The sequence below is a fragment of the Lupinus angustifolius genome, chromosome LG06, assembly GCF_001865875.1.
Source record: "Lupinus angustifolius cultivar Tanjil chromosome LG06, LupAngTanjil_v1.0, whole genome shotgun sequence".
Lineage (NCBI taxonomy): Eukaryota > Viridiplantae > Streptophyta > Magnoliopsida > Fabales > Fabaceae > Lupinus > Lupinus angustifolius.
The window spans coordinates 4,045,990-4,072,637 of record NC_032014.1 but is presented as its reverse complement, the minus strand read 5'-3'; the positions used below and the strand labels follow the sequence as shown (position 1 = coordinate 4,072,637).

Here is a 26,648-nt window from a genome sequence, read left to right as displayed (position 1 = left end):
TATATATATATATATATATATCGAGTCAGTTCATGAACCAAACGAGTCAAACTATATCCAATTCAAGTTTGACTCGTTTATTTAACGGACTTATTTAATTCATGAATCAAGTTTATTGAGCTAAATAACGAATCGAGTTTCAAACAAATACCAAGTTGGTTCGGTTCATTTGTCAGCTCTAATGCCAAGTAATTACTCAAGTATCTAAAACATGATATGTTAATATGTGGGTTACTAATAATTTCTCCATACAAAGTTATCCATCTGGTATTGGGTCATCTATAAAAAAAATGTAGATAGTTATGGCCTAAAACTTACAAATCCAAATCATATACTCTTTGATTAACAAGATGTTGATCTAGTAGTGTAAGATTTTATTAGATCCTATAAAGACCAAAATGTCAAATATTCGATTTTTGGTAACGACATTTGTTGGGATGAGCAATTACACACCTCGAAATAGATTAATTTCTTACCCAAGAAAATGTGACAACAAAAAAAAAGAAGAAGAGAAGTTAATAAACTTAATTTTTGAAAGTGGTAGATAAGTGGTGACTTTACCTCTTCAGCAATTTCACCAGCTCTAACGTAAGCCTTTCTAATTTTTGCAATAAGGCCAATTGTGACGTATGCATAAAGACCTCCAGCTAGTGCAATCAAGGGAACAATTGAAAGTGTCACTAAACTGATTTGCCACACTCTCACAAACCCAATAGTAAAGCCTGCTACGAATCGGCTTATGTAGTGCATGAAGTTTCCTACCTGCAAGTTCCACCAATTATCAAATATCATATACCTTTTACTGAACTAAGCCAGTTAATAGAGAAGTTAAGAGCATGTTTAGGATGATAAAAGAAGCAATTGTAGGCCTTGTGACAAATTTATTGACATTGCATAACGAGAACATGTTGGGGGCTATCCATGTTTAAAATTATAAGGTAAGACAAAATAAAATAAAAACGTGAATCTTAAATTAGAAGAGATCATCATGTTTAGATGTTATTATTTAGTTAACTAATGTGATGCATTTATATGTATTGGATAAAATGTAATTTGTTTTTAACTAATGTGATGCATTGAAGGTTTTAATTGAATCCAATGGATCTTTTTGCAAGTTTATTTTTTAGAGAAAGGAAAACTAATGTTTGATATTCTCTTCACAATCCTGAATTTTTTATTTCCTACCTTACTCTATGATAATCAACTCGTAAATGCATATTTAGACTTATAAATTCTATAATGAGACCTTAACAATTCAACTCAAAATACTTTCCACAATATTTTTTTTTAGTATTATAAGATTATAATCTTCACTTGAATTAATATTGCTCATTGCAAATTTCAATAACAAAGATAGCCAAAACTTTTAAAGGAGATATTTGTCATTTTGAAACAAAACCACAAAACCAGGTCCATTTTCACATGATTGTCAAATGACTTAAAAAGAACATAGGTACAACCGCTCAACTACTGAAGCGGCTTTTATAGCTTTTATACATTCTGCTTTTGGGGACATGTTTTCAGACTCATAATAATAATAATTACGTATTTACATCCACCGCTGTAGTTTTTCCTGTAGCACATGCATCTAGTCAGCAGAAAGTGCAAATCCCCACCCAACGTATAAATGCAACCCAATGCATTAAATCCACACTGGTCGGTTTTCTTAAAATATTTAATGACTGTGTCAGAAGAAAAAACACTGTATTTCTAGTCAAAACCAGAAAATCAGAACAAGTGTCAACGGGTAAAATAATGCTGCTGCGTCAAACTGATTTGATTAAATTCTTAACCTCGGTATTTACTTTCTAGCTATGGAATTTGGTATCAAGAAGTTGAGAAATAGTAGGGAAAATGTATTTTGTTTATTTTTTAATTATTTTATTAAAAATATTTAAAATTAGGATCATTTAGATTTATGTTTTACCATCTTCATCCATTCTTAGACCTTCCATGTGATTCTAAGAAAAGTTATTCAATGGAAAGTCATCATAAATTTTTATACTGATACCGGCACCATAATTGAGTTTGATGAAAACCTGCAACAACAATTTCTGAAATTCCAAGTATAATTGGGTCAAAAATGAGTTTAGTTCTAAAATATTGTAAAATAATATATTTCACTACTAAATTTTTCCACAAATATTCATATATGTTATAATATGATAATTGATTTACAATTTATTAATGACATATTCTAAGGTTTAGAGGATTTTTACGAGAATTTAATAAGAGGACTCAAAATATGAAGAAGAAACATCTATTGGCTTTAAATCATTTAATGGATTAAATTTTGCATAACACTTTTTTCAAAAAAAGATAAAAACCATCTTTATATATTTGTCTCAGAGACGAATCCACTTTAAAAAAAACACATTAAAAGGATATCTGTGCAAATAGACCGAAAAAATTTGTGCCTTTATAGATATATTATTATGCAATCATTATTTTAACTTTTTTATGTTATAGATAAAACTAGTATACATTGCAAAAACTTTTTCTAAATAGCGGATAAGATTTCCCCATAGAATTTGAAGTTGGTAAATAAAGGATTTGCCAATGTCATAATAATGATAATAGAAGATTTTGTTGAGATCAGAAATGGATCAAAGAATGAACATCCAAGAAGATCTTAAAATGCACATGCATACCTTCTCAGAAAGTGCATCTTGAACAATGATAATGTCACTTGTAATTGCAGAAATGACCTCTCCTGTTGATGCCTCTGTATCAAATAGGCTTATATCTTGATTCAACATTGCCCTTAGATAAGCCATTCTCATTTTTGCTGCTTGTCTTTCCCCAGTATGCATCCAACAAGCTACCTCTATAGAATCATTACAATCATATAGTACTGGTAAATAAGGTTAACAAATCAACTTTGTTTAATTAAGATGATTTTTTTACTTTGGAGTGGTAACAAAAAATAATTACATACCTGTCCAAGATGAAAACAATATTGCTATACTTAGATACACAAAATCCAAGGAGTACTGCAAAATTGGCAAACAACATTACTACATTAACATTATGAAGCTAACAGAATAGATTAAAAAAAGTACTGAAACTCCAAAATATCCTTCAATTCAGTAGCATTATTTGATGGATCTTATTAAATTCAATCCAATTTTCCTTTTAAAAAGGGGATGAAGAGAACAACACCGAAAGTTATATATTAATGCAATTACAATTTACAAACCTTGGCAACTTGGGGTGAAGCTTCTTTAGGAAAAAGGTAAGCCAGACCTATGACATTGATCAACTTTCCAAAGAAGATGAAGAAAACTGGAACAGAAGCACCATGAACACAGGCCCCAAGAGATCCAATAGCCATTAAGACACAATCATAAAAATCAGCAAAAGAGAACAGCTTTAACAAAGGAACCTTATGCTCCTTTTTTCTCTCCCCTTCCTTAGCATTATTCCCGGCCAAGTCACCAGAGAATGCACCCCTGTTTGACATGCTGGCCTGAAAAAAAAGAGAATAAGGAGAGAAAAAAGAGTCCTTAAGTGAATGAAAAAAGCACTAAAAGTGCCTGCAAAACTTCAAGGTATGGTTCCAAAGCAAGTTAAAGTGATAATGTGAAGTAGTAGTAGTTGTTGTTGTTGTACAAGGGAAAAAGAGAGAGGTGGTGGGTACTTTGTGGTTGTGATTGTAATGAAGGGATTAAAGTGGATTTGGAGGTGGTGGATGGGTCATAATATACGGTGAAAATGATGGAATATTTATTAGCAAGAAAGATAAGAAGGTATGTTCAAGTTTAAGCCAATAAGTTATAAACAAGATTGGATTTTGAGTTTGTTTTTGTGTATGATATGATGGTTAAGGATCTTTCTCTCTAACTTGTGATAGTACTTAGTCACTTGTGACTTGTGAGCTGTGACATTTTAAGCTAGCACTGGAATACGAGTACATACACTCATTCTCCTTCTGTTTCTCTCTCTGCATTGAATTGCATTGAGAGAGTTGTTGGACATTGCTATAAGCATATAGATGACTTTTTTTACACCCAATTTGACACCACGGGTAACCCACACTATATTTATGTAATGAAGATAGATATTATCTTATATACTATGTTACTCAAATAACTTAACTTATATACAGGTAGACTCGGTCACTTGGGGAATTGAAAGGGATTTGGTTGACTATATCATTCAACTCAATCCATCCAATTTGTTTGTAAGTTGAATTTTGATAAAAAATAAATGAAAATATAAGATTTTAAAGTCATAATATGTATATTTTGAAATATAATCATCTTTAGTATTAGATATGAGAGTTATGTTTTTGTTGTTAATTTTAAGAGTAAAATTGTCATTTCATTGTAAAATAAAATAATTAAAATATCATTATACTTTATTTTTTCTTTGGTTTACACATCACTTCCATAACTTTTAAATCTTTATTTTTACTTTATTCCTCTTCAAACCCCAAATGATAAATGTATCCTAAGGATTCATAAGTAGGACTAGTCTAATATACTTTTGAGTTAAAGTGCATTAATCCAAATGATGAGTTGCTGGGATCATACATTCAATTAATGAAATGTAATAAAAAATTAGTCTAAATTGATTGACCTTAAACTTTAATAAACAAAATACACATTGGAGGATCTCTGTTTGGTATAAGAAATATGAAATCAGTCTCACTTTTGAAATGTGGTTTATGTTTCCGTTTTCAGAAATTAATATATCCTCCACGAGCTTCCTCCAAGATTTTTCCAGTAATAATAAGAGAGAGAGAGAGAGTTTAAACTTTTTTATATTATTTTATTAGAAATAACTAAAAGCTGAATCTTCCATATATTATGATTTAGCAGAATGTTTACTCCTATTTAGGATCTTATCCATTAAACTTGTGTTGAAACTCACATGATTAATTGAGTCCATAAAAAAATTATCTGTTATGGGAGGAAGGAAATACCTTTTTTGCTGGGCATTAGCAGAATTTAACTGTCATGAACCAAACTAGGACGAGGTTGGACATGATAAAAATTGAATAATATAATAAATGTGCAAGCGTTCTTCCCATCTATTTTGCACCAATTTAATAATAACAAGTAATGTTATATATTTACACATCGCTTTAATTTATATCTTCTGTATATTTTTTATAAATGAAAATTTTATTAAAAAAAGTACCAAATTACAGTCAGAGAAAAACAAATATACTAGAAAAACAGCAAGAGAATATGTAGTGTACAGTTATACACAAAAAAAACATTATCTTATTTCATTTTACCCTTTGTTTTTTGTTTTACTAGCTGATTCGAAAGTAGAGAAAGCTTCGTTTGGGTCCAGTTTCCCTAAACATTCTTTCATTTCCTCCACCAAACCATTTAGCTGCATTTTTGCTTCATTAGTTGATTAATTAACTTTGTATATTTCTTCCCAAACAATCCATGTATGCCATTAAAGCATTGCTTACATGATCTTGGCTTATATAATTACCTCCATCCAACTAATACAACAATGAATCCTTTTGTAAATAATTTTTCTATCCAACAATTTAAATAACTTAATAACGTTTTTAAGGCTTTGCAATATCAATCATTATCTTAATATTTATGAGAAGGCTCCTCAATCAATAATTTTTCGTGGTATTTAATTTTTTTAGGAAAAAGGTTGGAAATCTTTCTTCTTTCATTCACCTTCAATACTAAGATATGTCACACATACATCAAAGGAAATCAATCTTCAAACATTGACAACTTTATGTGTTTAATGCATAATATTGTTTCAAATCCAAAGATATCAATCATGAAACTTGAATTAATCTTAAGGTACTCAAATTTTACGCATTACACAATATTTTAATATAGTGAATTAATAATTGTCATAAGTTTCATGTAAGGTATTTCATCTAGTCCATTTTATAAGTAAAATTGACTAAATTCATACATAGTAGGGAATTCAGTTAAAAGGCAATTAATTGTTTCAATTTCATAAAAAACATACAAATAATTATAATTGTTATTCACCATATGTTATATGAGATTTTTTTCAATTCACAGTGATATTAAAATTATGTAAGTATAGTCAACTTTGCTTATACTTGAAACTAAAAAAAATGTTGGTGTTTTTGCTTGTAATTGACACCAAATGGAATAAAAATTAAAGTACATTATTAGATGATCATAACATAGGTATGGGTAAATGTACTACAATTAAAGGTATCTTAAAATAAAGCCAATAAAATTAGTTTATGCATGATTGACATTAAATTGCACGTACAAACTTTATAAAAACATAAAAATTAAGATTAATAAAAAAATCGTGTACACCTTATAAATGTGTTATGTTAGTCATGAGCAATACTGGAATTTAAAACTTAAATTCTTATAGGTCACTTGGTTTTATCTTTAACTTTTTTCTATACACAACATGGATCAAGTCGCTAATACCTCTTCCACACAAATGAGTGTATGATAAAGATTGAACCCCTAACGTTATAATTAAGAAACTCATAAATAATATATCAATTGTGTTGGACCTTATTATTAGTTTAAATCAAATCATTAGACTTTAATTATCTCCTAACAATTGGGGAATACCGAATACAGTATTCCATTTAATAGGCTTGCTATTAACAACAAAATGTTATTCTATACCCATAGATAGGGTCATGTAACAAGGAAATATTTGTCTTACAAATCTAAGTTTATTAGTACTCTCTCGGTGTAAAAAAATACATTATTTTTAAGGCAAGAATACATTTTTTTACATATTACAGACATTAACCTTTTGTTTCGCCGTGTAGAATGTGAATTTACCATTTGGAATTTTCAAATTTCTTACCCATGTTGACTTTATTAAAGACATTTTAATGACCCATTATTGTTTTTTATTAGTTCTCTTGGTGTAATTAACACGTCAGATTTAAGACAAAACTACATTTTTACTTCATATATTTATTATCCTTTTCCCATTCGCATGTGGAATTTGAATTTGCCATTTGAAATATTTCAAATTTGTTACACGGTTGACTTTATTAACAACACTTTCATGACCGAAAAAATGCTTTTAAGCATTATTTTATCTTATATTTTATAGGTCCACGACACGTGTATACTCCAGAATATATTATTTTGGAATAATAACAAAACGTGAGTGATTTTGATATCTCATTTTTTTAATAGTTCAAGGTAAATAAATAAAACGACCATAAAGCTTAGGAACATGCTAAAATTGTATAGGGAGAGACGATTTCTTTGTTGTATACCAAAAAACATGATTTATTCGTTGACTTTTCTCAGATACTATTCCACTTTGTCATTTATATTATACCATTCTACTGTGACAGTTGACTTCATTTTGTAGCTAATATCTCCTATCATCTTTTATTTTCAATTATTACTTATTTTTTCACCTCCCATTCCGTACTTTTCTAGTTAAGTTCCTCTCTCAATGGTCCAATATTAAATATTAGGAGAAGATGGTTATTTTAATTTTAAATATAAATTTTTTATTAAAAATAATTTAAAACAATAGTCGTTAAATATTTTTTGTCATGTGTTATAATCCTTATCCAATATTAAATTCTACCATAAGAATCCATATCCTACATTTTCTTACAACTATTTTACACTAACTTCTCTTCTTCCTACTTTAAAATAGATCAATAGTATTAGGCCGTATTTTCCTTTTCTTTTTCCTCATCATAGAAAAAAACAAAATTTAATGTTCAATGATTAATTTAATATTATAGATGTATATTGCAATTTAGTAATGATTTGGTCTAAATTAGATGTATTTTTTTTCATCAATCGGAAACAATGTTGCTAAATCAAGTAGAACCATTAGGAGCGATAAAATTCTCCATATATAATGCAAAGTTTGCAAATAGTCGAACTCGAAACCTCCACATAAGTTAAAACAACTACCTACCAGGTGATTAATATGAGCAAATATACCATTCTTAATTAAGTTATCTCAAGGTACACAGTGTGGGGCTAAAATCATGAAAATGGAATTAAGTGTTTAGTAATTTAAAAGCTGACAGAGGGACATGACACGTTAGGAATTGAAGTTGGATATTGATGTCCTTATTCCTTAGTAAACTTAGTAGATCAGAAACTGTAACTGCATGGTGTGATCAAGAACATGAAAATGATGATAATAGCAATAATTATTGAATAATGAATATACAAAAACGGTTGAGAAATGGAAAGTAGGGCAAGCATTAGTGGTTGGCAAACTTTAATAGCTGAGAAGCAACCAAGAAATTGATGCTAGCAAAATGCAGTTGTGGAAACTGATTGAAACGAGCTGTCTCACTACCAAAATAACCAATCTGTTCTAAAGTAATATTACTATATATTAATGATACTCTTTCCCTATTGTCGAGAGGAAATGTATATACCGATAACGTATGAGTTTTATATACTGATATTATATCAATCATCATTCATATCTAATTATTATTATTCTTCAAAAAATAATAATATAAATGAATGATGAATAATCTATTGACTACAATTCATACTTTCGATTATCAAAATATAGAAAAGGTAATTAATTAATTTCTTTTTACCTTCTTTCCGATTCCAAACACAAGATTCAGGACATTCTTTCTTAGAAGAAATAGAGAACAATGCACAAGTCTTCACTTGGCTGAAGGAAGCTAAGAAGAAAGTTCCCAAACTGAGCATTAATTAATTAACTGATGTATGCAAACTTCTTGTAGAGAATGTGCAGCATCTAGCTACTTTAGCATCGCCATCATTTAGTTACATGACCCTATCATGTGCTGAAGATTATTATTATGATGTGATTTGAAGAAATAGCTTTGCTGCTAATAAACCTTCTTAAACTCATGAGTTTATAGATATTTTTTAATTTGAGAAGACAGTTCAATCACTATCAAAGGCCAAAGTCTGGCTAATAAATCTCCAAATATTCAACAACTAAACAAGTCTATTCGTTGATTGGATCTACCGGTATGAATTTATGACAACTAAGTGATAAACCACATACTTAGGCTCCACTAAACCATTTCTATATGTCACAATTTTCCCCCCTATTAAGATAGTGATTTCATTATTATCTTTATTTTTAGATAATATCTTTTTTATATTACTACTAAAGTGATTAGTTTATAAAATTTGTAGGTAGTATAAATTTTTATTCGACTATATTATTGTAGATGAAAGGACATGAATATTATATTGGGAAAATCCTAATTTTTTAAATAAATGTGGCAAAAGTTTTCTTAAAATTTAACGCATATAAATTAATATTATTATTTTTCATATTTTAGTATTAAAGTTTCATATAATTAGATTTTTCATGCCCACGTTTTTCTCTCCATAGATCCATAAAATGTCATGGTGGGGCCCGTTATGTTCCTTCGATCACCATAATGTGACAACTATTATATACTTATATACTAGGGAATAATGTATCTCCTTGTGTGAGGAGATAATTCCTCTCCTTAAAGCAATTGCATAGTGACATATGTTTCTTTCTATTTTTTCATATCTTATTTTTATGAATAATAATTTTTTTCTATCATTAGGAAAATGCACTTCCATTTCTCATTCATTTACTCACAACACCTCCTTCTCTTTCTCTCTCAAATATATATATTCTCTCACAAATATGCATATTCTCTCACAAATATGCATATTCTTTCTTCTCTTTATTTGTGGTTGCAACATAAAGGTTTTTGAATCCTTTAAAGTTCAGACTGGGATAATTAATGTTCACGTGATTGCTGATGGATGAATAATTGTTAAAAGTTGAAACCACACTTTGATTTTGTCAAAGAAAGGAATAATGCTGTAAAAAATATATACACAACTCATGGCATAATCACATAAAATGAATTGTAGATATATGCATTCTCATAAGTTGAGAGACTGTTTTTAAATTTGAATTTGTCATGTACTGTGTGTGGTTATTTGATATTATCATATGAACAAGAAGTATGAAGTTATGTTGTGAATATTTGTATATGATTAATGATAATGTAAACGATCTTACTTTCATCAATTTGATTACTCATATTCCCTATAGTCATCGTCTATATTTTACTCACAATCACAATTCAGACATTTCTTGTTTGGTGAAGATCCAACTCAAAATCAAGCTTAGATTAAAATAGCACCAATGAAACAATTGAATCAATTAAACCTCCAAATAATCTTCTCCAATAAAAAAAATAAACTATCAGTTCAACATAGCACTAATCAAACCATGAAGTCAAGATTGCAGTGAAGGAAAAATGGCAATGGGGCTGCACAATGTAGCAGATGATGCACCCTCAGTCTCAGCCTTACACCACCAGTCGTGGACAATTCTCTCTGTCACATAAACCAAATCTCTCTTTTTGGACTAATTTTGGTATGGTGTGAAGTACTAAAATGAAATAAACAAGACTTAAAGGAGTTAACTGGAAATAACACCACCAAACTTATTGCAACATGTAAGTTCAAGAGAGATAAATAGAAGATTTGTGAGAGAATACGCAAATTTGTGAGAGAATATGCATATTTGAGAGAGAGAAAGATAAGAATGAGGTGTTGTGAGTGAATGAATGAGAAGGGAAAGTGCATTTTTCTCTAGGTGAATGTGGGTGAATGAATGGACAACCTAAGAGTGAAGGAGATGGTATGAAACTCTTAGTTTCTGGTGAGAGAAGAAAATCATTATTCATAAAAACAAAATATAAGAAAATAGAAAGAAAATAAAAAATATAAAAATAAAGGGACATGTGTCATTGTACAATTGGGGTAAGGATGAGAGTTATCTCCTTACACTAGGAGATAAGTTATGAACAAGGATCGTCTGTCCTTTACTTTTCCTGTCTCGGTGTCCCTGGCCAATCAGTATTTGCAAACAAATGAAAAATAATCCTTCAATTTAATCTTATTTTATAAAAATAATTTATTAAATGCATGTGTCTAAATATAAGTAGTTGGAACATGATTGAGGACACCAATTTGAGACAGATGATCCCCATCTAATAAGTTATTCCCTATATACAAATCTTCCTGGATATAGTTCAAAAAACTTCCTAGAATATCCATTATGTCATTAGAAATATTTTATTAAAGATTACGTGGCAGCTTGTTTCCAACCAAAAAAAATTGTCCAATAATATAAGGTTTTATTAAATCATCATATATTAAAAGACACTCACACATTTTGAATGAACTAGTTTAGATAAAGTGAAGGAATACTCATGATTATACAAAAAAAATGTAAATAACTTAAGTGATTATATTTATAAAAAAATTGTTTTAGTTGATATACATTTAATACCAATAAGCATGGGAGATCAGAGATATTTATAGTAAGTTACCATTTTAGGTAAAATAGGAAGAAGGGAAGGCCTCCGGGACAAGGGAAAACTACACTTTGTTTGTCGAAAAAATGGAGTAGTTGATAGGGATGTGTAGGCGTGGTTAATACGACACATGGTGCAGATATTGTCAATCTGTAAGAGAAGGGAAGCAAGAGCAATTACGACTAACAAAAGTACTTATATGAGACATATGTATATGGAGACAAATGTCATAAAAATATTCTTACCAGTCAATCAGTATCATAGGTAGTGTTTTGGTAGTAAGAGAAATTTTTGCATGGAGATACATATGTCAAGTCATTTTTAAAAACAAGTGTAATTATACTTTTTAATCTTTCATTTCTACTAAATTTTTAATGTGAATGATTTCTTCTTCATATTTTATTTTCTTGTCTCATTGATATAAATATAAATGATTTATAAAAATATCTTTAATCCAACATGAGAACCATCTCATTAAAAATATGGGTAAGTTAGATAAGGGTAGTACCTTAAGTAATCTTAAATATTAGTTGCACTATTTTTTTAATCAGAACTCGACTATAAATCTGAAGATAATTATACCCTAAATATCTATTGATACATGAAATGATTAGATGTAAATATTTTGTTAATCATGTATATATCAATATTGTGAAACTTGAACCGAACATTAAATTGGAAGAGATCATGTAACATATTTCCATTTTTTTGGACTGGAGTAAAACATGACATTTGAGTAATGTTCCACTTTTTATTTTAAGTACATTGTTCAATTCACTTTCTAGGTTATTCTGCTTTAACTGATATTAAAGTAATCAAACTGAAATTTCTCCAGACCAAAGCGTTCTAATCACTTATTCGGTTAAGACTATAAATCATAACCGTTTTTCAATTCGATCAACAATTAGACTGTTTGATTCAACCGATCCTGACAACTTTAGTATATAAGATAAAAATTTAGAATACCAACAAAAGTTTGAGTAAAAACAAATCATTATTATTACATAATTGAAGAGACAAACATACAAATACAAACATTAGCATTGGGAAAGGTTAAGTCAAGACTCCACCATAAATATTATGTGAGTCTAATTTTTGAACCTGAACCTATATTTGATTAAACTCAACCATATTCTAGTCAAACCAGTTGAGTACGTAAGGTCATATACTATTGAAAATGTAACATTATTATCTAAGAATGTGAGAATTGTTGGTGTAGCATAAACGATCCTTGTGCAATTTGGTGACAAACAATCAAATAAATGACATAAAATAAATAAAAAAGAAAAAGACAAAAACATTTGATATTAGAGTTTGATCAATTATGAATACATCCCGAATGACTACCAAAATATTATCATAGAATAATGATTATAATTAAACTCTAGCACATCCGAAACTCTCAATGTCCATTGAGTATTTCATACTCTATTTCATACTCTATTTCATTTCAATATTAGGTAATATGAGAAAAAGTTAATAGAAAAGTGTTATATAATTAAAAATAATTTTTTTTAAAAACACAAGATAATATTTTATATTATCAGATAAAGCTGATTAGTTATAGACGAGGACACAATCATTTTTGAAATAGAATCCTACTTGATAGTTGAGAATCCAAAGAAGCCTATGTAATTGGCGGAGGCCAATCCAACAAGAATTTCTCTCGATAATATAACGGGCTTTAAAAGCCCAAGGCGAGAAAATAAATAAGGCCCACAAGTTAGTTGGTGTTAATATGTTTTTGACTTTATTTTTAAAAAATCAATGTTAGTGGTTTGCCCAAACCTACATGCCTGAGATTGGTGGAAAACAAGAGCAGGAAGATCCCAATTGAAGGCACGATCATCATCATCATCATGAGAGGTAGTAGGAGAGAGCATCGCCCCCATGTTCATCATCATAATCATGATGATAACACATCATCATCATCATCATCTTCCACTTTTCCTTCTCAGCGTAGTAGAGGCGGTGGAAGAAAACAAGGCCATCACCATGGCCATGCTTCACAACCCAAATTACGCTTTGTTAAGAAGTCCGAAATCCTTCCATCTTCTTCTGTTTCAAACTCTGATAACTCTTGTCTCACCGAACAACTTGCCTCCGTAAACATCTCCAACCAAGACAAAGACGATAGAAACAATAATAATCATGTCTCTGATGATGCGTGTTCGAGCAAGACCAAGGAGGAAGGGGATTTTAATGATATGGATGATAACATATTTTCCCTGAGTAGTAGACTTGATAAGTTACTCTCTCGGATGGAACAACCTCAATTGTCCGAGGAACAGCTCAGAGACAATGACATATCCCAGCAAAATGAGGTGCTCATTCATTACAAATGTTTTCTGTGTCTATAAATCATGTTTGGGATTATGGTTTTCGTTTACGTTCACAAAATAGGTTAAATTTGCTGTAGATCCATATCTACAATCACTCTATTTACTTGAACTTGTCATATTATTAATCTGCAATTATGAGAATGTTTATTTAATGATTGAACTCACTTAACAACATGGGATTGGGATTAGCTGATTAAGTATTCGACAAAAAGTTGGTATTGTGGAAAAGATGGTAGAATCTCGTGGTTCAGATGTTTGTGGTTAAGGCTGGTAGAAGCTTCGGTGGAAAGAGTAGATTGCAGAGTAGCTCAATTGCTAAAAAGCCAGGAAGACCCAAAAAAACTATAGTCAAAACAATTCAGAAATATTGTGTCAACTGTTTGTTTATAGACATGATTTACAATAGAATAATATCACATATTCACATAGCTGATTAAACAAGATGGGATTAGGAATGAGTGAATTAGAGAGAGATTGGGCAACACCTATTATAGAAAAGAGGATAGTGTCTCGACCTAAGTGGTTTGGCCGTTTTTGGAGCAAACCTGTAGAAGCAAGAGAGCAGAGAAAATGTAAGGTAGTCTAATCACTAGAGACCGAGGAGGACCAACAAAGCCTATAAATGAAATCGTTGAGAAAGATTCAGATGTCAACAATGGTTTGTCTATATAGTAGTTACATGTCTCTTATTTAATCTACGTACCATGTACACCGATTACCAAATTCGCTGTACTGCAACCATGTATTGGGTTGTCATAAAGAAAGTCTTGTAATAATAATTTAAAAATGACAAATTACATACCAGGTAACTATGCTATAGACATGATTTATGATTGGACATTATGCATCATTTGATTCATGTAGTTGACCCATCTAATGCGGAAGGCTTGGTTGTTTTATATGTTGGCAGTGGCTGTACACTTCTCTTCTTGACTCATTGAAGTTTCTCTTGTACAGTTACTTGTGGTGGAATCAATTTATGGAGAAAACGTTTTCATCCTTGACGCCTGGAAAGACCACCACTGTTTTCAGGTTTTGCACTAAGCTAATAACATATTTTTGCCAAACTTTTCTTTTTTGTTTACTACAGTGCTAATTGTTTGAAACCTAAAAATGACTCTGTTTTTTTATGCCTCAGATACACATAAACATTGAAGTTTTGGGTGAGATTGCCATCACTGCTAAGATGAACTCTTCTAATGAACTCGAGACTGTAAGCAAGAATTTAGATGACTTCTTATACTCTTTCAAAGTCAAATATCTTCCACCGATTGTGTTGACCTGTTTATTACCAAAGTCATACCCTAGCCACCAACCCCCCATATTTACAATCTCTGTTCAGTGGTTGGAATCTTCAAAAATTTCTAGTCTATGCTCCACGTTGGATTCCATTTGGGAAGAACAAGAAGGCCAAGAAGTAATTTACCAGTGGGTAGAATGGTTACATAATTCTTCTCTTTCTCACTTGGGATTTGATAAAGAAATCAAACTAGGTCCTTATGGTGTGAATCATGTCAGAGATGACCGAGTTGTTTCAGGAACTTCATCCCCCGATTTTGACATTCCTTTGTTACAAAATTATAACAATCAGAAACACCATGAGAGCTTCCTCAAAGAATTGCATCAATGCCAGATTTGCTTTAGTGAATATGCAGGTAATATCCTATTTATGCTTGACAAACATCATTTATATGCATCAATAAATAATTAAATATCTTTGAGTATTTAGTACAGAATTCTGATTACTTTTAAGCCCCTCACCTTATTAGAAATTTGTTGGAAAGAAAGTTGACTTGGTCTTGTATGAAGATGCAACTAATTTTGAATTTTGACTCACAACATACTACCACAAAAGAGTAGCCTTCTCTTGTCAGCATGTATGTTTCATCACCATTGTTCAGAAGCACTTTTTAAAAAAATTATTTGGTGTTGCAATGCTAGGTGCTATGCTGCTATACGAGTATAACTTTGTCTGGTTAGGTTATTTAGTACATTACTTTTATTTTGGTGGTATCACAGCCAAAAGTAATGTGCTTGCAGCATCCAGACAAAACTCATTCCTCCATTCCCCCCTTCAAAGTACATTCTTCTCAAAGTTTTAAACCTATGCAGTTATTCTGAGTAACCTGTGATAACTTATATTGTAGTAGGCTAATATGAAATCATTGTTCATTTTGTTAAATGAATCCACGTGTTTGGCTTGTTTAAGTTTATGCTATTTCAAGCTTGATATTGCTTTGGATGGATCATATATCATATTAAATTCCTTTTCAGTCTTGAACTGATTACTAAATTGGATCTAAACTCCCTGTCTATTCTATATTCCTTTGCCCCTTATGGATTTTATATTCCTTTACATAGAAGGTATTACTTATATATTGTCTTCTAAAAAAATACGATTTATGATAGAGCATTATGTAGCCAACCCACCTAGTGGGATTTGAGGATTTGAGGCTTGGTTGTTATTTGTTTATGTAGAAAACATTATGCTATTCAGCCTGAGCTAATCCAATTATGAGGAACCTCTTTCTATTCATCATCCCATTCTAGACTTAGATGGCACCTTCTATGAAGGATCCACCTAGAAAAGAAGTTTAATACTGATGAATGGACAATTATGCCTAGGAGTCTAATGCTCTCTGAATATACTGCTTTTGCCTATCTTTGAAGGTCTACAATAATTAATTCGAATTTTAAGCACAGCCTGCAAATCTTCAATTATGAGATTAGCATGTCTACTTGCATCTTTGAAAATTATGATACGCCTCTTTATATGTGAAACTTGATTCTATTTTTTCTGTGCTTATTTTAATAGAATAGATATTGAACATATTTTCTTTGCCTGGCACTTTATCTACCAAAACTGAGAAGTGTTAACTTTCTTTATCATGTAATAGGTACTGAGTTTCGGCAGTTACCATGTAAGCATTTTTTTTGCTTGAAATGCTTGCAGACCTTTACTCAGATGCATGTAAAAGAAGGTACCATTAGCAGTCTTCAGTGTCCAGAAGCAAAATGTCCAGTTATGATTCCACCTGGCCTTTTAAAACTCTTGCTTGATGACAATGAGTATGAACGCTGGGAATCCATGATGTTGGAGAAAACACTTGCATCAATGTCTGATGTTGTTTATTGTCCAAGGTGTGAAACACCTTGTATAGAGGATGAAGACCAGCATGCTCAATGCTCAAAATGCTTTTTTAGCTTTTGTACCCTTTGCAGCGAACGGCGTCATGTTGGCATTGTATGCATGACGCTAGATATGAAGCTTCAGATTCTGCAGGTATGATATTTGGATCAATAATTGAACATTTAGTTTAGCTGGTTCTTTAGAGTTTAGACTGTGTCAATATTTATTTTTCTGTTTTTTTGGGCAAAAAAACTACATTTTAAAGGAAGATAGAGATTTGAGTTCCAATAGCTTAAGTACCAGCTCAATTTTTTTCTCTGATTGTGTCATTGCTCTAAGATTGTGAAGAATGTTCTGACTTTTGTGCTATGTTCTGCCTCTGTAACGGTAAATTTAGATCGATATTCATCCATGTACTGAATGGTTCAATGCTTTTAATTTCCAGACTTCAAAGTACATATACATGACTTCATATCTTTTCTAACATTTCAATTAGGATGGTCCACCAGTTATAAATTTATAATTGTGAAATTTTCTAGTTAGTTGACATCCAACCATGTGCTGAAATGCTTTCATATATTGTACTTTGTTGGCCTTATCATTGTTTTGATGTGAGTTCAGTCAGTTGCTATAATTTGAAATTGACATGGTTTTTTGCAGTAATTTATTTTAGCCAAAAAAATGCTTCTAGCTTCCTGATTTCTGTCCTTATTACAGGACCGTCAAAATTCATCTAACTTAAAGGAAGATCAAAAGCGTAGGGAACGCGAAAAGATCAATGAAATGCTCAGTATGAAAGAAATACATCGTGATTCCAAGTTGTGCCCCTCTTGTGACATGGCAATTTCTCGAACTGAAGGTTGTAACAAAATGGTATGCGGTAATTGTGGAGAATATTTCTGTTACCGCTGCAACAAAGCAATTGATAAATCAGATCCATACGGACATTTCAGGTTTTTGGCTTTTTAAAACACCACATAAATTCTTTTTTTTTATTGGTTTGAACCTGCACAAGATTCCAATTTACAGAATTCATTAAGAACTTACTTTTTCCAATTTAAGGGATGGAGCATGCGAATTGTTCCCACAAGAAATGATTGAGAACTGGCAAGAGCGTATAAATCATCGGCAGGTGGTTGGACAATTACAGGCTGAACTCTTTCCTCAAAGTGGTCGGGCATGTCCTAATTGTCGTCAATTTAATGCGAAGGTGTGTCAAGCTTCCTGCCTCTTCTTGTATAAGTATGGCATGAAATTATCTGTCTCCTGTCTGGATTCAATGAATTTAATGATTGTCGAGTTACTGGGTTCATAGAGTATATGCCTTCACTTCATTATCCTGTGATGGAGCTTTGGTGAACTCAATCTATTTTCATCTTCATATCTACTAAAAAGTGACCTAGTTTTTAGAATGTAATACTGGGAAATGCTAATCAGGGCCCTAAAGTTGTGATTAAGGATTCAAAATTAGAGAATATGCATTGGTTATTGGTGCTTGCAGGTGAGCCTCAAGGTAACGGTAAGTTTGCTTGCATCTATGACATGGAGGTCATAGATTCAAATCTTGGAAACAACATCTTCGCTTGTGAGGTTTACTGCATACATCTACCATCCCCTAACTTTACTAGGTGTGAGGCTCTTGCACCGCGCTGCCCTTTGAGTGGTGCATGCAATACTTCAGAATTCAAACATTGTATTTTATAATTTTTAAAAATCCATGTTTGGATTGTTCAGTGCCTCTGAGGGCAATGGTTATGCAGCATGGCCCTAATTAAGAGAAGACTATCATTGCTCTAGTTCCTTGTTTTCTTTCTGTCCCAGAGTTCAAAGAAGTCTTTACTTTATTTATCTACGCATGTTTGTCAATCAAAGTAGAAGTCGTCAGGTCATAAGCATAGGGCAAAAGTTACATAACTTCTGTCCAGTGTTAAGGCTGATATACATTCGCAAAAAACTTTATTGAAGTTTTGTATGAAACCCTATAGCAATAACTTTTGAAAACCTAAACCTATGATTTGCTCCAACTAAACAATCCCCTCACCACTAGCAAACTTTCAGTGGCTATTGTTCCATGGCTTAGGCCATTGACACTTACTAACTAATGATTATCTTTTTTAAAGATTGTGAGTGGTGAATGAAGAGCATAGAGAGAAAATTAGAAGTGACAGTAGCCTCACACTCACATTTATTGCGATCCACTGTTAAGCAAGCTTCTACTTGGCAGCTCTGAAATAGACTTGCCCCAAATTCATCAGTTGAAAGATTATTACGCTATCATAACTAACAATATATTCCCGTTTTGAATTCTTCAACAGATTGGAAACAATAATCACATCTTTTGCTGGGCATGCCAAAGTCATTACTGCTATTTATGCAACGAGGTTGTCAGGCGTGGTACTAAGCATTATGGACCAAAGGGCTGCAAACAACATTCTGAGGGATAGCAGCAGCACAGCCTTATCTTCTGGATGTTTTTTTATTCTTTTATCGACACTGAATTACAGGGTATTCCACATTGATAAAGCAATCATGATTCAATATAAAGGTGGAAGCCATGTCCAAAATATCCAGTGAGTATCAATTGTATTCTTAGACAAAATAAAGCAAATATGAGGAGGATGTGTTTAATCATATCCAAACTATGGAAGAGTAAGAGTCAATAAGATTTTTTCTTTTGGGGTGAAAGCATTCTCTTTCATAAAAATTGTAATGTTATGTTGGTTGCATGGAAAGTTTCCTATATCTGACTTATCACGGAGGGTATGGCGCATGAGGTTTTAAAAGAAAACCCAGAACAACATGCCCTTAGACATTACAAACAGTGCCGAAGAGCGAACCAAAAAAGATGATAGAGAGAAAATACTTCAAAATCAATATGAAGTAGACAGGGAAACCTGAAACCCATACATAATTCCAGCTTTTAAAAATAGTTGTGCAAAATTTAAAGCAGTGGGGTAAAACAAATCTCTTATCTTAATGAACAGACTCAATAAGATATCGTGCTTAATTAATAGTTTATATGTTTAGGGTCAATCTTCTAACCTCAAAACCAAGGCACAGTATACCACATTTATATTAAGAAAAGGGAACTCAGTATGGTTGCATTTAGGCTTGGAAAGGATCGGCCTCCAATATACCCATCCTGAACAGAAGGCACCATAGCTCAAACATACCAACTGAGTTTTAGATTCCATATGACCATTGCTTTTAACATATAAATCATGTGTTTGGGTTACCAACCACATTGCATACCATCCACTTCATCCATACGACTTGCGTCTTATCCCTGATTTATAATTCTCCCAACAAAAAATCATTGAGGACACTAGGGTCTCATTCAATTTAAAATTGCAGAATAAAAATTCATTGAGGCAATTAGAGGCTTATACAGATTTAACATTCGTAAGGCAACTCGAGTCTCGTATAGATTTAGAACTTATCAAGGCAACTAAGTATCATCCAGATTTAAAAATCCATCAAGCCAACTAGGATCCCATCTGGAATTAAAATCCATCAAGCCAACTAAGGTCAAAGGCACCATCTGATCTCACATAATGAATAAAGAATCTTTCTTATATTGTCACTATTCAGTTTTCACCGTAAATTCAATTAATCAAATCCAACATTCTTGATAAGAGCAACATGCAAATTATACCGGACAGACGAATTTGCATATTAGAATTTCCCAAGAAAATAGTTTAAATTGCCTCAAAAACATCTTTTCGGGTCTTGGAACAGTGTTTTTTCTTCTTCTCAAAAGGCCCAAATAAGTGAAGAATAATATAAAAGAAAAGGAAGTCATCATCACAGTCCTTGGCACTAACAGATAAGGACACCAACGCCAATAAATGAGTTTCTCAAAACCTTTACTCAACAAAACAAAGAAGACAAAAAGAAAATAAAACTCCTAAAATTGTCAAGTTTCTGAGGCATAAAAAGTAGATAATATAACATCAAGAAACCCCAAGAAAAGGATAAAAACATACCCTTATATGGTTTGATTCCAAACCCAAGTTTCATCATGTAAATCCTAGTTAAAGGCTTCACCTTTTTATAATTTCTATATGCTGAACAGAAAAAGAGACAACAGAGAAAAGCCACAACGCAAGATAGAACTTCAAATCAGATGAGTTAAACTTAAAGAGTGTGTTCTGTCAACAAAGATGCCACTTTCATGAAATCAATAACATAATTTGAAAATGGGTAAAGAAAAAAATGAGAAGTGGCTGTTATAAAGAAGAAGAAGAAGAAGAAGAGAAGAGGAAGATGTGACGATGATAAAAGGGTCGGAACACGCCACAAATCTTCATCTCCAAATCACTCTCACTATCACGAAGATGGTTAATTACGCATGTGTGTGAGAGAGAGAAAATGAGATTCTCTCTATCTCCCTCCAACAAAAGAGAGAAAACAACTACAGAACTACCTCTGTGGCTACACTGAACAGTGTTTTATACTTAAGCTTAGCGTAAAGCTCACGCACAGGCCTCGTTTTTGTTTGGGCCTTGTTTTAATCTTATATAAGCTGAAGGTAAATTTCACGCACAATTTGGGCCTCATTAAATTGTTCATATTTTTTTAAAATATATTCATTATAATTATAGAAATTCTTTTAGACTGTAATATTTATACATGTAAATATTTATACAAAATTAATACTAGTGTGTACAGGCATTTCATGTCTGCCAGTGAATATTGTGTGATACTACATATTCAATTTTTATATATTTCATTTTTTTAAATTAAAATGTATTTTTATGTTCAGTGTACTTTATATTATATTTTTTGTGTGTTTACGATAATGTTTAATTTAAGGTGAGATATGTTGTTAATTAATGTATTCGTGCTAGTTGCTTAGGATTATATAGTTTTTTTGTAAAAATTAAATAATATTAAGGGCAATATAGGAAATGAAAATTACACCATTAGAGAACTTATTTCAAATTTTGACTTTGTATATAGTATAGATATAGATATCATTCATTATTCATTTGAATTACTTTTTAAAAAGTTAATAATTGATGGATATAAATGATAGATAATAATATGATAAAGTATCTAAAAGTATATATTTTTTCTCCTTTTTTAATCTTATTATGTAAAAGATCATAACTCATTGCATAATATAATCTGACCTTAATGGGAAAGCTAACCCTATGGAACAAACGTATTTATCTTAAGGTTATATCTGATAACACGACGCTAATTGGTGAAAAAAACGTTCAACAAAAATAATGTGATGGGCACACCAATTTTACATTATGAACATCATATATAAGATAAAATAAAGTTTTTAGATAGATTGAAATATGAGAAAAAGTATATATCATAGTATAAGAATTTTTTATATTATTCATCATTTATTTTTAATTCTTAAATAAAAGTTGCAAATAAATGATACATTGATTATGTATAAATCTTTATGTTATAAATATATCGACTTTACATTCTTGAAATATTACTAATTTTTTTGTAATACCAATGATATTTTTCTCTAAAAGAAACTGATCATTTTTTGGTGTATGACTGCCCTTCCCAATAAGTGACATTTCTAATATTCAAATATTTGACCTTTTAGTTATTTTGCAGATCTAATATGACATTACGCTACTAGATCAACATCTTATTGGTGAAATATTGCTAGGTTTGAAGTGATTGATTTAATACTTTAATTCTTCATTACCAATAAATACATTGTGAAATAATTAAAAAATACATAGTCAATAAATATCTTAAATTTAAAATTATATATATAGTTAAATGTTATTAAATACTAAATAATTAACCTCAAAACCATAAACTATTTTTTTGACAATGATTGTGAAATGCAACTAGTTCAATGGGTCTTGCACATCGGTAAAGCAATCACGATTTCATGCGAAGTTGGAAGTTATATATTAAAATGTGGAGTGAGAGTCAATTGTATTTTTCGGCAAAATAAATCAAATATGAGGAGGGTGTCTTTTAAAAACAAAGATCATATCTCCAAAAAAAATAAAAGAGCTTATATCTATATTTATAATCAATTAAATCTTCTCAAATAATAAAAAATGTAGGTTTCTATTTTTATGATTTTCTTTTTAATTAAATATTATTCTTAATTGATGAAAGAGTATAAGAATGATAACAGATTGATCCATTACTTTTCACTGTATTCAACATCTTCCCTTCAAGAAAGGAAAGGGTGTCCTACAATAATCCAAGAAGACCATGACCCATTCTTTTCAATTTTTCTTTCCCTGTTTCTTCCTAGTATTAAACGAAAACACAAACAATATTAAAACACTTGGTTCAACCCTCTCTTCAATCCCCAACAATGAGGTTAAGGTTTACGCGTTTGCGACAATTCCCAATCTTTCACACCCATACACTTATCCTAATTCTAATTAAAGGAAAATAAAATCTTTTTTATATGGAAGGAGTGAAGAGCAACGGCGGAGACAGCGTTGGTACCACCCCTTCGCCGGCACCGATTCCGAATGCGAACACTCCGCCGCCATTCCTGAACAAGACGTACGACATGGTGGACGATCCTTTAACTAATTCAGTCGTGTCGTGCAGTGCAACTAACAATAGCTTCGTTCTTTGGAACCCACCCGAATTCGCTAGAGATATTTTTCCTAAACACTTCAAGCATAACAACTTCTCAAGCTTCTTTAGACAGTTAAATACCTATGTATGTTTCTTCTTTTTCTTATACTTGTGTTGTTTATGATTACTGATTACATTGCAAAAGATCTTTTTTCTTCAATTTAGGGTGTTGAACATGGGTTTGACAATAGTTGACATTAGTTTGTGGCGCTGTAATTGGTTACTATCTGTATTAGTGGAAATTCATAGCCTGTCCATAAGGCCCACAAAATGTTTCATGATATTTTGATGTTGGGTAGTAAAGAGCCAAAAATAGCTTAGTGATTAAGGGCATTGTAACGGATGAGTAGACCTACAAAATAAGATAAGGTCATGAATGAATGCATTAGAGAGAAAGTAGAGTAATCATCTATTGAGGAAAAGATGGTAAAATCTCGCCTAAAGTGGTTTGGCAATGTGCAAATAAGACTAATAGAACCCCTTTATAAGCAGAGTGGAATGGATGGGGGATAGCCTATCATGTAAGGTAGAGGTAGACCGAAAAATCTTAGGTGACATCGTTAAAATGAACTTTGATCTGAATGGCCTTTTTGAAAACTTGTTTTATAACAGAACACAATGGTTTCATTTCATCTATGTAGCCAATCTGACTTAGGGGGAAGTTCTTGCCTAAATCTCTCCTTATCGTCAATCATTTTGGTTCATTTTCAAATAAGGAAGATAATTTGGTGGCCTCAACCTTTGACGTACGGAGTTTGCTTCAGCCTTTGATTTGAACTGAAAGAGCCAGGGTGAGATTTTTTTTTGCTTCTATGCATAAAAAATGGATAAGCTTTGGAATTTAAATTTGATATCTAACCCCCCTCCATTGTATCAGCAACTAGATGGAGCAGAAGAGGGGGAATTGACAAAGAAAGCAGTTCTCAGGTTAATCAGTTACTTGACTAATAGTTTATTAATATATTATATATGAAATGTCAACTAAGCAATTTGTATAAAAAAATCTAGCTGAAGTAAGGCAGATATTAAGTTGCTGTTGTGAAGAGGGTTTTGGGATCTCCTGAAAAATTCCTACTGCTAACTTTTTTTATGCTTTGCACAAAGAAACTCGACATAATTAAATTCTATGCAGCACAAATTTTAATTCTAGTTTTGTTATGATTACTATTAGTATTATGTAAATGTTTCAATTTTGATTGGAAGAATGAAGAAGATGACATGAGGGTTAGGGCTTGCAAATAATGGACTAGGAAGATGGCAATAAGCTTTGAAACCATGTTGTGGAATTGATCAGTTGCCTAATTGCTATGGACTGCATGTTTTATGTAGTATAAGGTTGTTGTATACTTGTATTATCAGCTTTAAGCTGCACACTGAGTGTTCTTGTTATGTAGCCTCTAGTTGAACTAATCATAACTATTAGCATCAAAACACCTGAACATCAGCGGTGCAATAAGTTTTGTTCTTCCTTTGCTATGAACCAATGCATGCCATGTGCAAGTGAATCTTGTTGTTGCAGTTGTTTAAGATTCCTCTCGCTTCCTAGACTCTGTTAAGGTCTTTTTGGCTTGTCTAATATTACAATATCGCTGCAAGGTTGGTTCCAGTTGCTCCTGTGGAGCAGACCCAGGTGGCCGTAATTGGAGTTGGATGATTTTTTTGTTTCACAGCTAGACCTTCTTGCATCCTTGAGTTATATTGTTGCACAATAGTATTCTTTGTTCTTTTTTTTTTAGTTTAGCTATGCATGTCTATTTCATTGTTCTTTATAACTCAAAAGTTGTTGGGAGTGTATTTGATCTCCTCCCCCCCCCCTGGGAATTTGCAAATGAGGGCTTTTTCAGGGGTCAAAAAAGCACTTGCTTTGGAGTATTACTAGGCGAAAATTCATAGCAGTAGGGACATGTGTAGAAGTTGGTAAGTTTGGGCTAGAGGAAGAAGTTGAGAGGCTTAAAAGAGATAAAGAATTACTCATGCTTCCTAGTGAGAAAAAAAAATTCTTGTTCTTTTGTTTTAATAGTAGTGTGCTTTTTTTCTCCAAATTGTATGAAACCCTTGATATCCCTTAATCATATTAGCCTATAACAATTTAATCTTATTTGAGCTGGGAAAATAATTTTTCTGCCACTTATTTTTTCATTCATGAACTAATATCCTAAACCTTAATAATTAAGGGAATTAAATTTATTGCCACTTGAATGAACAAGGCCATAGTCCATAGTGAATTAGTGTAATATTCTCCTAATACATAAACGTTCTTTATATTTCTAGGTGAAGTATTTTAGATGAAAATTGATTTTAACATGTATGATGATGTATTGGTAGGACTCGATTATTGTCTTTTTTTTACAACACAGTGGTTTTCATTTCAATGTTTAAAACTTTTTATGTAGTTCTTATCTTTATTTTGACCTAGCACAAGGTTCTTTTTATCAAGAATAAAGATTTAATGTCTCAAATCTTGTCCAAGTCTATCTCATATCAATAATAATAAAACTAAAACAAAAATAATAATGAATATTTATATTTTTTAATTAACATAATATATTTTTTAATTAACATAATATATTTTTATTGACATAATATATTTTTATTGACATAATACATGATCTCTGTTCTTTTATCACAAGAAAAACCTAGATGGTAGAATCTCCATTCCCACTAAATAATTTTGGGTGTTCATTAAAGTGTCCCAAATTTGTAATTAAAGATTAATCCTTTTGTACACAGAACAAGCTTATTTTAACTACCTGTAAATATAATTGGTCTCTTCCAGCATACATTTTCCATAAGCAAAACAAGAATAGAACTCCAACATGTACTCGACTATTTGAACGACCTGTAAATGGCCTTCGTATCTCTTGCCTTTTATACAAACAGAACAAACATTTCTTTTTCCGGTGAAACATGAAGGCTCAGCAGCCCAGGGAACAACAGCAAACAAAAAACAAAAACCTACCCACCTCTACAATAAATTGTAGAGGCACTATCTAACAGCAATTGAATTGAACAGAACAAACATATTTGTGAAGTGAAAATCACATTATTATATGGTTTTTCCATCCATTTCGGATTGTGATCAGAATAATCTGATGCATGCAACAGGGTTCCAATCCAACAGCTCAGCACTTCTATTTCAGGCTGTCACAACATTGCATGCTTCGCAGTTGGTTATAGGCATCTCAACTAACGCAACACAAATCCTTTATGTAATCGTAATGACAACTTGAGTGACTTGATTAAACCACTTGCTAGTAATATTTTCACACTGAATCCAACATTGGCTTAGCAT

The 26,648-nt window shown here is 31.6% G+C and overlaps 2 protein-coding genes and 1 long non-coding RNA gene across 4 annotated transcripts in view; 2 read left to right on the top strand and 1 right to left on the bottom strand.

Moving 5' to 3' along the window:
• The window catches only part of LOC109349083 (ABC transporter B family member 2-like), a 9,916-nt gene extending 6,064 nt beyond the window's left edge, over window positions 1-3,852 (bottom strand). The window contains exons 1-4 of the mRNA XM_019589740.1: window positions 3,200-3,852; window positions 2,939-2,993; window positions 2,652-2,827; window positions 562-762 (exon numbers count right to left, since the gene is read on the bottom strand). Of these exons, the coding sequence (XP_019445285.1) occupies window positions 562-762; window positions 2,652-2,827; window positions 2,939-2,993; window positions 3,200-3,463 (696 nt within the window). The 5' untranslated portion in view covers window positions 3,464-3,852. The remainder of the gene's footprint in view (window positions 1-561; window positions 763-2,651; window positions 2,828-2,938; window positions 2,994-3,199) is intronic.
• Window positions 13,047-19,497, top strand: LOC109349082 (E3 ubiquitin-protein ligase RNF14). 2 transcript variants are annotated; one of them, XM_019589738.1, is made up of 7 exons: window positions 13,047-13,617; window positions 14,593-14,667; window positions 14,774-15,290; window positions 16,533-16,918; window positions 17,483-17,718; window positions 17,828-17,975; window positions 19,081-19,497. In XM_019589738.1, the coding sequence occupies exons 1-7, from the start codon at window positions 13,153-13,155 to the stop codon at window positions 19,207-19,209; spliced, it is 1,956 nt and encodes a 651-aa protein (XP_019445283.1). In that variant the 5' UTR covers window positions 13,047-13,152; the 3' UTR covers window positions 19,210-19,497. The 2 variants fall into 2 exon arrangements, with proteins under 2 accessions (XP_019445283.1, XP_019445284.1); XM_019589739.1 differs by having other exon boundaries at window positions 13,048-13,617; window positions 15,227-15,290.
• Window positions 23,545-24,505, top strand: LOC109350095. The gene is made up of 2 exons (XR_002108072.1): window positions 23,545-24,147; window positions 24,234-24,505. It is a non-coding gene; the product is annotated as an uncharacterized LOC109350095 (long non-coding RNA).